Source organism: Peromyscus maniculatus, chromosome 13, assembly GCF_049852395.1.
Source record: "Peromyscus maniculatus bairdii isolate BWxNUB_F1_BW_parent chromosome 13, HU_Pman_BW_mat_3.1, whole genome shotgun sequence".
NCBI lineage: Eukaryota > Metazoa > Chordata > Mammalia > Rodentia > Cricetidae > Peromyscus > Peromyscus maniculatus.
The window spans coordinates 55,996,511-56,009,982 of NC_134864.1; the positions used below are offsets into that span (position 1 = coordinate 55,996,511).

At 45.9% G+C, this 13,472-nt stretch overlaps 1 protein-coding gene across 2 annotated transcripts in view; it reads right to left on the reverse strand.

Annotated features, from left to right (window-relative positions):
* The window catches only part of LOC102926693 (aldehyde oxidase 4), a 70,079-nt gene that overhangs the window by 13,870 nt on the left and 42,737 nt on the right, over positions 1-13,472 (reverse strand). For both annotated transcript variants that reach the window (XM_076550491.1, XM_076550492.1), the window contains exons 16-26: positions 12,357-12,449; positions 11,525-11,694; positions 11,092-11,206; positions 10,026-10,148; positions 8,545-8,641; positions 6,270-6,394; positions 3,856-3,989; positions 2,631-2,718; positions 2,268-2,354; positions 1,912-2,103; positions 719-946 (exon numbers count right to left, since the gene is read on the reverse strand). In XM_076550491.1, coding sequence (XP_076406606.1) covers positions 719-946; positions 1,912-2,103; positions 2,268-2,354; positions 2,631-2,718; positions 3,856-3,989; positions 6,270-6,394; positions 8,545-8,641; positions 10,026-10,148; positions 11,092-11,206; positions 11,525-11,694; positions 12,357-12,449 — 1,452 coding nt within the window. The remainder of the gene's footprint in view (positions 1-718; positions 947-1,911; positions 2,104-2,267; positions 2,355-2,630; positions 2,719-3,855; positions 3,990-6,269; positions 6,395-8,544; positions 8,642-10,025; positions 10,149-11,091; positions 11,207-11,524; positions 11,695-12,356; positions 12,450-13,472) is intronic.

Here is a 13,472-nt window from a genome sequence, read left to right on the forward strand (position 1 = left end):
TGGAGATGTTTCATGGTTTCCAAAGGCTGTTTTTCAGAATGATGGTGGGTGAGGGATGAGCGTGTGCCCCAGTGTGGATAACCCTGCTCAGCTGCAGGCTGGCAGTACGGCCTGGATACCCAGGTTTAACAAGCTCCCACAGGACGTTGGTTATGGTCAGGCTTGGGTTCCATTAATTTAGTCTGTCTTCTTCACTTTGTACAGGGGGACTAGAAGTCTAGAGATGGGATAGGTGGCCAAAGCCAGGTGCCTAGCATAGGGTAAAGTTTTAACAGGGTGGAAAGGAAAAGATTAAGCTGGAAATTGAAGCCCATGAAAAACCAGTTAACGGTGAAATTAGAGAGGAGGCCAGGAAGGGGTCTTTTCGCTCATCCCAGTTTGCTCTTGAAACTTGGCCTGACATTCAGTACATCAGGGTGTGGCTCCTCAAACGGGTCCCTTTGAGCAGGACCTTGTGCTTGATGCTCTCCAAGGCCCTAAATACCGACTGTATCCTGAAGGTCTGTCCCGATATCCATGGGCCCAGCCCTCGGCTACGTCCATGCTCTTGCCTGCTAAAGGGAACGAACTACTCTTCATTTCTCGGTCTCCAGTGGGGACAACACAATTGCTTATTATATAGGAACTTTTATACAATTGCTTATCATACACGAGCCCTTTCCAGAGAGCCAACCATTTGGAGAAGGGCTCTGAGGGGCACGCCGCTCTTCTGCCTCACCTGATTGTAGAAGGCTGTGGGGATCCCAATGCTATACTTCATGGGGATGACAGCAAGCCCCCTTTTCTTCCAATAATTCTTCTTGTTAAATTCCTCTGCAGCCTGCTTCCTAGCATAGAACGATGACTTCTCCAGACACTCTTTCCAGCATCTTCTCAAGGGCTCCGGATTAAACGCCTGCTTATAGGCTGTCTTGCTAGTTCGCTTATACATGTTTATTTCTTTAACCTAAGAGGCGAGAACATGCATGCATTTTTGTTACATGTCAGATATGGAGAAAGTTTGTCTAAAAAAACCCCTCAAGTGTAGAAATATGCAAATGTATATGTTAAAAATGACAACAACAACAACAACAAAAACCCAATAAAAACTACTAATGAATACTTCATGTGCTCCAGGTTCTAGAGTAAGCATTTCAGTGAACTTCACAATAACCCTGAGAAACAGTAGGGTTATTACTAGTCTTGCTATCAATTTGTTTTGCAAGGTGAAATTCTCCTGATTCGAATTCTTAATTACTCCCAATTATTCCCACTTTACCTCTTGAGAGTCCTGCACATGCCAGCCAGGCAAGTGCTTGTCCGGTGAGTTATATCTCCATCTCTCTTCAAAGTCTTAAACTGTGACAAGATGTTGCACCAAAGGCTGCAACCATCCTACCCAATTTCTGTCTGGTAGTTTCTCACGGACTCTGGACTGCCTTTTGTGACTTGCTTTGCATGATGGGACCGTACATAGTGATGTAGACCGACTTGGAAAGTGTCTGTGGCTGAGGGCACACCACTTACCTCCTGCTCTTTGGAACTCTGTGATACTCCTCCCCCTATGAGACTCAATCTGGGCTAGCTGACTGAAGAATGAGAGACTGGGCAGCACACTTCTCAGGTGAGTCATAGATAAGCCGGTCAAATGCTCATCAGAAATGTCAATAAAGCCATCTTGAACCACAGAGTGTCCAGTGAGCTGGCCCAGACCAGAAGAGCCCCCAAGCGGCCCCCAGAATCATAAGCAATCATAAGCATAGTATCATTGCTCGAAGCTACCAGGTTTGTGGTTGACTTAACCACAATAGAAAATTTTCACTGATAATGGACGAATTTTATTTTCTTAAAACTATAAGTAGCTATTGTAGGAGCCCAAGATACAGCCCACATGGTATTGCCAGTGTTTAACTAGCAGGTTCCACTGCTCACCTCTTCAGGGAGTAGGTTACATTTAGCTGCCACCGCAGTTACGTAGGCTTCGACTACCACTGTCGCTTGAGGGAAACCGAATCCTCGGAAGGCTGTGTTCGATGGCAAATTGGTTTTGCAAGCCCTGCCCCGGCACCGGAAATTTGGGATACAATATGCGTTTTCAGATTTCAGCACAATAAACTCTATCACCTGAATTAAAACACAAATAGAACTTTTCATCTGTCATCAAGATTTCAAGCCACTGATTTGAATTTTATCTTTAACTTAAACTCTTTTTCGGAATTGGTCAGCTGTAAGACAAGTATTTGTGCAGATAAAGTAAGGACCATGGGCTTTCCTGAGGGCGTATTTACCATCTCAGACTCATCAGGCGTGCATCCTCCATTGACGTAATACTCCACGTCAGCAGCCTTGATCTCCCCGTTGTTCATGAACCCGATCTGCAAAGTGATAACGAGGAAGAGGGCTTCGTCAGCAGCCTTTCCCTGCAGCCAAACTGTGCTGTGCACAAACACACCTAGCCATAGTTGTCAGCCCATGCTTAGGCTGTGCTCACGATTGGCTATGACCACCACCAGAGAAACATCATCTCAACAGGATCCACGAGGGTCTGCCTAGCTGTGCTCAAACATCCCTCTGCAGAGCTGTGGCATCCAGACATGGTTGTTAATGCGGGTTGATCGGCAGTTTGCTGACCTTCCGGGGATCTCACTCACTTTGTATTTTCCCAGGAGTGGGTGGCGGCCAGCAGTTATCAGCATGTCATTACCACGCTCCAGGATGAAGCGGATTGGGCGGCCAGTCCTGCGGGAAATGACTCAGTTAAAAAGCTGCGTTCTCCATAAAGCTGTAAGAAGCATAAGATAGGGGGAGTCTTGAAGTAATTAGGTCAGTGGTTTTAATGGATAATAACATGCCTCAGATGACATTTTAGGAAGTAGTCAGGGCATTGAAATTAAAATAATTATTCTGGTTTAGTCAACTGAATATTTACATATCATGATGATACAGTATTTGGTTACAAATTATTCCCATTTCCTTCCTTCCTTCTTCTTCTTTCTTCTTCTTCTTCTTTTTTTTTTTTTTGCATGGGGTGGTTCAAGAAAGAGTTTCTCTGTGTAGCCCTGGCTGTCCTGGAACTTTCTTTGTAGACCAGGCTGGCCTTGAACTCGCAGAAATTTGCCTGCCTTTGCCTCCTGAGTGCTGAGATTAAAGGCAAGTGCCACCAAGTCCAGTTTTCTTTTTCTTTCTTGAGACAGGATTTTATTATGTAGCCCTGGCTGGCCTGGAAAGACTCAAGAGATGTGCCTGCCTCTGTCTCTGCCTCTTGAGTTCTGGGATTAAATGGCCTGGCTCCTTTCCATGTTATGTAAATGAGTTCCATCAACATTTTGCAGTTATACGCATAAAAGATTTTGCTCTGAATTTCACTTTCAGACAGTAATAGGGGCATTAACTTATCACTGTGAGGGGATAGCTGGGGCTGAAAAGCGGGGCGCGACACTCTGTAGATGTCCGTTTCCCTATGTACAGACTCCTCTGAACTGTAAAGTGTCCATTCGGGACTCTGGTTTCCGGCCCCCGTCAAGCTGCTGTGTTCACTTGAGGCAGCCTTTTCTCCAGCTGGGGAGTACAAAGGAGCTAAGATTCTCGCGGATCCTCCCTCGGTACCGGTAGCCTGTGAGTTAGCCGGGGTGGGTGCTTTCTTAGTCAGGTTTCCCAGCATCTGCTTTCCAACCAGAGGGGCACAGGCTAAGGGACACTGACTAGCAGCAGCATGCAGCTGGCTTCAGGGCAATCTGTTGGAAGGCCGGGGTTCTGACCTTCCAACCCCCCGACTTCAGCTGAGATGCAGGCTGAGGCGGGAGGGGTGGGGTGTGGGGTTGGAAGGACTCACACAACTTAGACAGCTGACATCACAGCGCTCCCTGGACCCCTTACTTGTTGGCGGCCACAGCAGCGACAGCTCCCAGGAGAGCGGGCTTGGTCACTTTGCCCCCAAACGCTCCTCCGGCTCTTTTCATGTGGCAGGCAATTCTGCTCCTTGGAACCTTTAATGCTGCAGACACATATTCCTGCAAGAGAAAGGCCCCAAGCCACATAAGTGGCATTCTATGGTTTACCTTCTTGCCTGTGTGCTGTCCTGGCATACTAGTCCAACCAACACCTCCATTGATACAGTGGTACAAGCCCCATGGTCTAGTTTAGAAATTTCATCATCCCCAAAGAAGCCATGATTCGTCAGGCAGCAATTCCTTGATTCCATTAACTTCTCAGTCCTCAGCAGCCTGGACTACAGCCTGTCCTGACTACAGACTTGTCACACAGCAGAGCTATACCCAATATGTAGTCTTTGTGACTGGTTTCTTTCACTTAGCATAATGCTTTCAAGTGCTCTCTACCTGTAGCATGCATGAGTATACCTTGCTTTTTAATGGCTGAATAATATTCCACTGTACGGAATATTATTATTTTTTTCTTTGTCATCAGTTAATGGACATTGGGTTGTTTCCACTTTAGACTCTTATAAGTAATGCTGTTATGAACATGCGCCTACACTTTTAAAACTTAAAGAAGTTTAAATTAGCACATAAGGTATTAGACGTGTAAGTCTTCACAGACATGCTTCTATTTCTCGTGGCTGCATGCTTAGTCATGGGACTGCGAGGTGATGTGGTCATTCTCTTTCCAGCATCCCAAGAGACTGCTGAACTGTGTTCCAAGGCAAATGTGCCACGGGACAGTGTTTGCACACTGTAAATATGTATTACTCTCATTGTAATAAAAAGCTGATTGGCTGATGGCTAGGCAGGAGTTTCGGGACAGAGAGAATGCTGGGAAGAAGAAGGGCAGAGTCTGAGGAGTCAAGAGGAAACGCCATGAGACGCAGAGTGAGCAGGATGGGAAGTACATACATGACGTAAAAGAGCCTCAGGGCAGCACATAGATGAACAGAAATGGGTTAATTAAACTTATTAGAGTTAGCTAAAAAACAAGCCTAAGCTATTTGCCGAGCATTTGTAATTAATAATAAGTCTCCGTGTGGTTATTTGGGAGAGGCTGCCAGGACACAGAAAAACCCCGCCTATACAAAAATGCTATTTTTTCCATGTCCGTTGGCAATTTATGGAGGTTCCAATTTCTCTGCATTCTTACAAACACTTGTCTTTCTTTTTCCTTTCCTTTCTTCCTTCCTTTCTTTCTTTCCTTCCTTCCTTCCTTCCTTCCTTCCTTCCTTCCTTCCTTCCTTCCTTCCTTCTTTCTTTCTTTTTTTGAATCATAGCCATCCTAGTGGTTTTGACTTGGTTTCCCTGATGGCTACTGCTGCTGGACATCTTATGTTTACTAGCCATTTGCATATTTTCTTTGGACACTGTCCACTCGGATCCTCTCCTGGAATGGTTTTGTTGCTGCCTGGACTATGGCAGCCTGTGGGTGCCTGTTGCCTAGGGGCATGCCTGCTGCTGTGGAACTGACTGGTATAGGTGGTTAGATGACATTCGTGATCTTGGCCTTTGTGGCCTCTGAGCTCCCACCAGGAACATCAGAGGTGACCTTGATCACCCCACTTTACAATTTTCAACTTACAAGAAGCATTATTGATATCTAGAAACCACCAAGAGCTCACCCAGCTGCTTGAGGGTAAAGCTGCCTTTGTCTGCTTCAAAGCTTGAAACTGTGATGTCAGAGGCTATGACATCAGCGTTCCCTTTTGCTTTGAATGGAAGCCGATAGCTTCCTTCTCCCACAGAGCCACCTCTTCAGGACACTGGGATGCCAGCTCCTCTGTACTCTGACAGAGAATCCTCAGCCTTGTGACCCAGCAATGCTTCTCATGATTCTTTTCTCTGATGGAAATTTTAAAGTAGCCCCTTGTGCCCGGCACCATCCTCGGGTCAAGGAGTCCGTTTTGAGAAAAGGACACCAGAGGGTCTTCTTTATTCCCCGGGTATATCCATTGCTTGGGTCTCAACCACTACCACAGGACTAGAGTTTAGCCGCTGCTTATCGAGGCAGCTGAAAAGGTCTTGAGAATGCAACTGCTTTACTCATGGACCGAACCATGATCCATGGAGACAATCGCATAGGACAGAGATACAAATGGACCACACAGGGAAGGTACAGTACGACCCTCCTAGGCTTGACTTCCCTGGGATTTTCACCCTGTTAATTGTTCTATGCGGAAAGATGGGTCTTGTCTTATACCTTGGCATGTCACAAGACTTCCTGGTTACTTTTAAAGGGGTCTGCTCCATCTTTATTATGCTAGACTTCTTCCAGTGTCCACTACCCAGGGAGTTTAAGGACAAGGGTGGAGGGCTCTTATCATAGGGTCTCTGGAGCGCCCCTGTTACCTGCACATGGGTCGGAAACTGTGTCCCTATGTGTAGCACCATCTCTTTGTCTTCCGTTTGTGGGATAGCCAGGACGGATTGCGTTTCCATGTAAAAATGTTCCTGGCCTTCCACGTGGACCTCACCTGAAAGGCAAACACACAGCACAGTATCTAGACACAGGTTTCAGTGTGCGAGCTCCTTGGGTGTTTTGTTTGTCGGCAGTGATTTGCGTTCGGAGACTGGAGAGATGGTTCAGTGGTTAGGATGCTGGCTGTCCTCCCAAAGGACCCTGGTTCGATTCCCAGCACTCACATGGTGGCTCACAGCCCTCTCTTAATCCAGTCCTAAGGGATCTTATTTCCTCTTCTGGTCTTCTTGAGCAACAGGCACACACGTGGTGCTTAGACATACATGTAGGTAGAATACATGCACATAAATGAAATGAAGAAGGAAAAAAAAGAGTGATTTGTACTAGCTTGTAGAGCTGGGCTTCATATCATTTGGCTGAGAGACCTTTGTGAATGCTGCCTGTGCCCTGCTGGTTGAGTGGCCCTGGGTTATTCACTTTGCCTTACTAGGCCTTGGTTTCCATCTGTTTAGTGAGAAGGTCAGACCTGTCGTGTACTGAACTTGAGACCAGTCTGGCCACATATCCAGGCTCAGCCATCAACCTGGTAGGTACGTTTGTCCAAGTTGTTAATCCAATGTTCTCAGACGTAAAAATAAGTAAGCCAACACAACACAATAACAATAATAAGAGTGTCCACCTGAGTTAGGGGACATTAACAGGTGAGATAATGCCAAAAGCCTCAGTTAGGTAACATTAACTGGTGAGCTAGTGCCATATGCCTGAGTTAGGTGACATGGTAAGATAATGCCATATGCCTGAGTTAGGGGACATTAACAGGTGAGATAATGCCATATGCCTGAGCTAGGTTCAGCATATTTTATCATGCTGTGTACCACATAAGGAGAGGTATCTGTCTCCAGTGTGAACATTAGAACACAGTGTTCTTACTTTGTGACTAACTGAGGGACCTCTGTGCTAAAATAAGTCAACTACACTGTCACAAGTCAAAGATCATTTAAAACTGTCTATCAGGTCTGTGGAGGGTGAGTCCTGCAATGTCCCTTTGAAGAAATAGAAAATACAGCATGTGATCTCTCATATGCAGAATTCAGATTTAACAACACACACACACACACACACACACACACACACACACACACACACACACACCAGGAAGGGAACTATGTGGGGAGGGAGGAAGGCGGAGAAGAGGGAAGGATGGATGTGAGAGTCGTGGGTGGTGATGAATAAGAACATAAGCAAAGTACAGCGAGACAGGGGGATGAAACATTGTAACAAAATCCATTATTTTAAATGCTAACTAAAAAATCAATTCAAAATCCTCTTTCTTGTTAAAAAAAAAAAAAGCTCTCTTCCCCAAGTTCACTTCCAGAGTGCACATGCTGAATCTAACCTAAATTTAAACATACATTTTGTTGACTTTTTCTCGCACAGGAGTTTCATTCCTGTGCATATATGGGGTGAGAACGGAGCACTCATAGGAATGAAAACCTCAGGAGGTGATCAGGCCAGCAGGCTTATTTGCCATTTTAAGGAGTGGAAACAGATGTTTGGAGAAGTCTAAAAATACACGGAAAGAGTTCTGATCGTTTAGGAGTGGTGAAATACGGGGAGAAAATATATGGGGGAAGCTAACGGCAGAGAAGGTTTATCTTAGTGAGGTTGGCTGTGCGGACTCCGCCCAGGGCTTCGCTCCTGTGATGCTGAGAGTCTAGAGTTGTCTTGCATTCTGCCTTTCCTGGTACAAGAGAGGAGAGAGGACCCCTGGGCAGAGGGAACCTTATGCCCTTCTTTTAGATAGAGAAAACGTAGCTTTCTTCTGTGTCTATTTTTTTCTCAGCTGCCTTCGGTTCAAAATAATCCCTATACTAGCATAGCATATTTTAAACATTTTACTTAGTTGTTATTACATTTGTGTGTGTGTGTGTGTGTGTATGTGTGTTTGTGTATGTGTGTGTGTGTGTGTGTGTGTGTGTGTGTGTGTGTGTGGTTTCTGGGCACTGGAAGTATTGTATATTTTGATGTGTGTAGAATTCACGCAGCTTTGTACACATGCAAAATTCATCGAGTTAGGAACGTTTTGTCATTCTAAGTTCTGTTTCACAAGCGCCTTATGATGGAGAGTTTCAGTTTTCTCAAGGCAGACGAGCATCTGGCTTCAGGAGCTGCCTTCTCTTTCCGGCTACTGACGGCAATACGTACCTTCAATGATTTGATCCACATGCTGGAAGGCAGAGTCTACATCTCCTTGTTCAATTTTTCTCTCGGGGGAAAGAAAAGAGTTGTGTTCTAGGGCTTGCTGCAGTGGAAAATCAAACCAGAATATATATTTTTTTAATTCTCCTAAGTTATTTGTCCCTGTCTGAATCCCACCTTCTGCTCTGTCAGATCTTTACACACTAAGACAACTGGAGCCTGGCATGGAGTTGAGCTAGCAGAAACTGACTTGGATGTGTTTGTGGGCTTTGGCGATGTGTTGCTAACGGATCCCGAGAGGAGCTGAGGGTAGTACAAGGGTATGCAAACATGGCCCCACTTCCAGATCGCTGACTGACTGTCTGAGGTGGTTCGTCACTAAGGTGTCAGTTCTGGGGCAAGAAGAGGATATGGTGAAGTCAAGAGGGGCCAAGAAGAGGGCAGATAAAGCCTGGAATGTTCTGGAATGGCCTGGAACTGAGGGCTTGAATTGGATCCTGAATCATTTTAAGTCAATGGTACTTCATAAGTGAGGCGCCAGAGTGAGAATGAGGGGAGGTTGGCTGGGATGTGGGTTCTTTATGAGGAAATACTGTGACTGGGGATGGGGCTGGAAAGAGAGGATGAAAAGAGAGGAAAGAGCTTAAGGGACAGTTAAAGCATGATTAATCGGTAAAGATGAACTTGACAACTTTTAGCAAGACCAGCGGCTAATCCACGGGTGTTCGAGGCTGCACCCTATTCATGCCTCCGCCTGTCCGCCTCTCTTCCCATGCCTCCAGCATCTGACACACATCACTGAGCATCTGCTACGGGGTTAGTACTTTCACAGACACCAACGACATGAAACAAAATATAACACGTCCTTGTCTTCATCGATCATGGCAAAACCAATCTGGCGGCTAACGTCTACCGGACTCATTGCCCATCACAGGCGCTGTTCTCAACATCGCCTTGGATTCCCACGTTTGAATTTCTCAATACGTTAGACATTTAGAAAGCCAGGTTTGGGTACCTAAAAGCTTCCCACTGGGGGGTGAGAAGTTTAGTCAACTTGTATTCTGAACTCAAGGGGCCTCTCTTCAATGCTTGTGTGTGATCAGGGGAGTGGGCAGAGGCAGAGTGCCCCGGGGGGGCTGGTGAGGGCTGTGACTTTCCTGAATCCCACAGCGCTCTAGAGTGTCCCACTTATGGTTGGTGGATAGGAGGTCATTTTTCCGGTGTTGGTTTAGAGGGCACAGGAGAAGTAGGTAGAGGGTGCTTCATTTTTGCGGATCCCTGGGGAAGTGCTGCCGGGAAGAGGGGTTCAGACAGGATGCCCTGACTTGAGGCGCAGATAGATCACTGGAGACTACTCTAAACCTTCGGGTGACGCTGGCCAAAGTATACTTGAAGCATAGATTATTTTATCCCATGGCCCTCTGGTCGAACTCTGTTCAAAGTGTGACTGACTCCCTGGTTACTCCTGGGGATGGGCAGAGTCCTACCTCTATGGTGATAATCGCTGGTTCTATGTCATCATAAGCAATCTTCACGAGTTTAGCTGCTTCTTTTGCGTGGGCGTAGGTGTCCGCAGCCACAGCGCAGACGATCTGACCCACGCAAATGACCTGCCGAAAAGCCACGTGTCGTTAGTTAGAACAGACTCAGGAGCTGGGGGAGTGTGGCTCAGTCGGTACCGTGCTAGCCTAGTGTGCATGGAGCCCTGGGCTCCTCAGCTCTTCAGCGCCACGTAAACTAGATATGTGGAGCACATTATGGCTACATAATGAGTTCAAGGCCAGCCTAGGATACATGACATCCTGTCTCAAAACAAAGGCAAAAAATAAAAGTTTTCCAAAAGGAATTACTGCTCTCACATTCTTACATTGCCTACTGATGTTTTGGTGACCAAAAGGAAGACCATTTTCCTCTCTTTCCTTCTTTCTTCCTTTCTTTCTTTCTTTCTTTTCCTTCCTTCCTTCCTTCCTTCCTTCCTTCCTTCCTTCCTTCCTTCCTTCCTTCCTTCCTTCCTTCTTTTCTTCTTTTCTTTTTTGGAGTCAAGGTTTATCTGGCTGGCCTCGAACTCAGGGATCCACCTATCTCTGCCTCCTGAGCACTGGAATGAAAGACGTGTACCACCACACCTGGCTTAGGAAGACCATTTTCTACTCATGAAAATCAATTTCAAACAGTAGCTTGAGCCGGACGGATCAAAGTTGCGCATGCGCAGAACTTAGTCACTTGCGTTTAATGATTTGCCCTCTGTCGTCTCTGCCCACGCCGCTCTTGTTCCCACAGCACACAGAGCGGCTCAGTCACTCTGCCGTTCTTCTTCCTTTTAATGTCTTATGCTTCCCATTGCTTAGGTGACTTTCCCAACAGTTAGAAACCTTCCTTGAGAGGACGTAAGGCTTTTTGTCAGAATCTCAAGGTGAGTCATCTCAGAGGGAGTGCCAGAGTGACTGAGGACCTTGGGTTCTAGTGAATGAAGTTGCGGAGGTTGTAGCCACAAGCAATGGTTTTGACATTGGAGCAGGGTGTTAGATAACAAACCGCATACAGATCACACACCTCACTCTGTGCATAGAAAATCTCTCCACTGTGGTTATTATCTCCCGGAACATCCTCGGCTGTAATCACATCAACCACCCCTGGACATGCCCTGGCTTCCGACACATCGAGCGATCTGGGAGGAAAAACATGAAGAGGATGACAAGGTTGCAGAGGAAAGCTCACAGTCCAGTACAAATGACTCCTCAGACAGGGAGATCTGGGATGAGCATCACAACTAAATCACGGAGTAATAGTCTATGCTGGAAAATATTGGCAGGTGTTCTAACTTTAGGCCATGGGTTCCCTTATAACCATGCTTTAAAAATGGCTGATTCTCACCAAGAAAAGATGATTATCCTAAGTTGACTTAAATATGTAATAAGCTCTCAATTTGAATGTGAAATGGTGGGCGCATTTCCGTAGCAGATGGCATCACTGTGCGTTTCCTTACGTGATCTTTGCATGGGCCCTGGTACTGGTGACTACAGCAAGGAAGAGTTCTTGGTCAACGGGAGGCATGTCATCAACAAATATAGCTTCCCCTGTGGTGTGTTTAATGGCCGACTGGTGCATGACTGGGTGTCCAACTGGGTCTTGCTGGGGTTGATTGGGATCCACACACTGTTAGGAAACAAGGTATGATATTGGACACTAGACCTGACAACTGGGTATGCTGTGCTTGGCTTACTTACAATCCAGAATAACTATAGGTGACTGGATACCCAAGTCAGCGAATGGAGGTTAGTAAATATGTTTTGAGTATATGGTAAGGGATACATTCTGGTTGCAATACTCTTTGGCAAAGAAGACATCATTCATGTCCTCAGGATTCTTCAGTCTAACTAAGGAATTAGAACACACACAAATACACATCAAACTAATATGTTCTGCTTCAGCTTGCAATAAAACATAATTTGCACAACTGATAAAGGGTAATGAAAATAGTCAAGTTCCTGGGAGATTTGGGGCAATTGTAGTAAAGCAAGGCAGGGCTTGGAACGGCATTTAATGTTGAGTAAGAATTTAAAGGGAGGTCAGAGATCTACACAGTGAAGGATAAATTTTAGGTAACAAGCCTGAAAAAAGAAGAGAAGGAAGATTCAGACTAATTCCTCCAGCAGCCCTGAGGAAACTGTGCAAATTGTGTACGTTTGACCACATGTGACATTGGCTGGCTTTTAAAGACTGTATATTTACTCATAATGAAGTTATTGAAAAGAGAGGCACATGTATATAATGCATGTCTTGTCCAAATGCATAGATAAAACAAAGCCCTTACCCACCTGGAACATCTGGATTCCTTTGGGTGTTTCTATGGGGAAGTCATCTAGAGCACTCACGAACTTTCCTGGGATGTCAGGAAACTTCTGGGGATCCTGAAAAACATCACTTGGCATTTACTTTTACAACCTGAACTCCTGACTTGAGAAACAAGTGGAGAGACAGAAGGAGCCAGGCTCGTGAGGCGGTTCAGCCATTAAACCTGATAATCTGAGTTTGATCCCTGGATCCTACAAGATGGAAAGACACTACTGAAAGCTGTCCTCTGACCTTCACACACACACACACACACACACACACACACACACACACACACACACACGCACACACGCACACACACACTAAACAAATAAATAATAGAATTTTCCAATCTGACGCTTAAGATCTTAGCTCGGCTAAGAGTGCCCAGAACTTCAAGTTCCCTGAGCAAGTAGAGGAACTACCATGCCCATTGAGGCACACAGAGAAGGAAAGGCTAGCGTTGTTAAGCATTCACAAAGTCTTCTTTTGAATGACTGAAGGAAGTATGTCTTGATGATAGTGAAGAAAATAGAATGAAACCAAATATACAGCAATAGGGACATCATGGTAAATTGGGATACGAAATTCTACAATTATGAGACATGATTTTGTAGGAGTATATTTCTGGATGCTGAAAAAACAATTTGGGGATGCTATCCATGGAAGAAGCCTCTACCTCCCACAGGCATAGGCCACAAATACCCCAGGGGAGCAGGCGATCTTTGGATATTCACTCTCCTCCTTCCCTCCAGACCTAGTTCCCCAGCCTCATGCCCAATTCTGTGGCAGGCCTTCTGTTGTGGCCTCTCCTCCCTCTCTGCCTCCATTCCCAGGGGACTCAGCATATTCTGGTGGCACACCTTGCCTTAGTCCCCACTATAGACCCCCTTAGCCCATCTCCATCCCTAAGTGTCAGCCCCCAATACCTAGAAACACATTTAACTAGAATGCCCAGCGGCCACCCCTGGCAAGATCCCAGAATAATTTCCTACCAGACAACACACAGCCACCACCACCCCCCCCCCAAGAACCAGAGAGGGCAACAGAAACCAAGGAACAAAATACTCATCCAACAAAAACAATCCAGAAATCAGCAC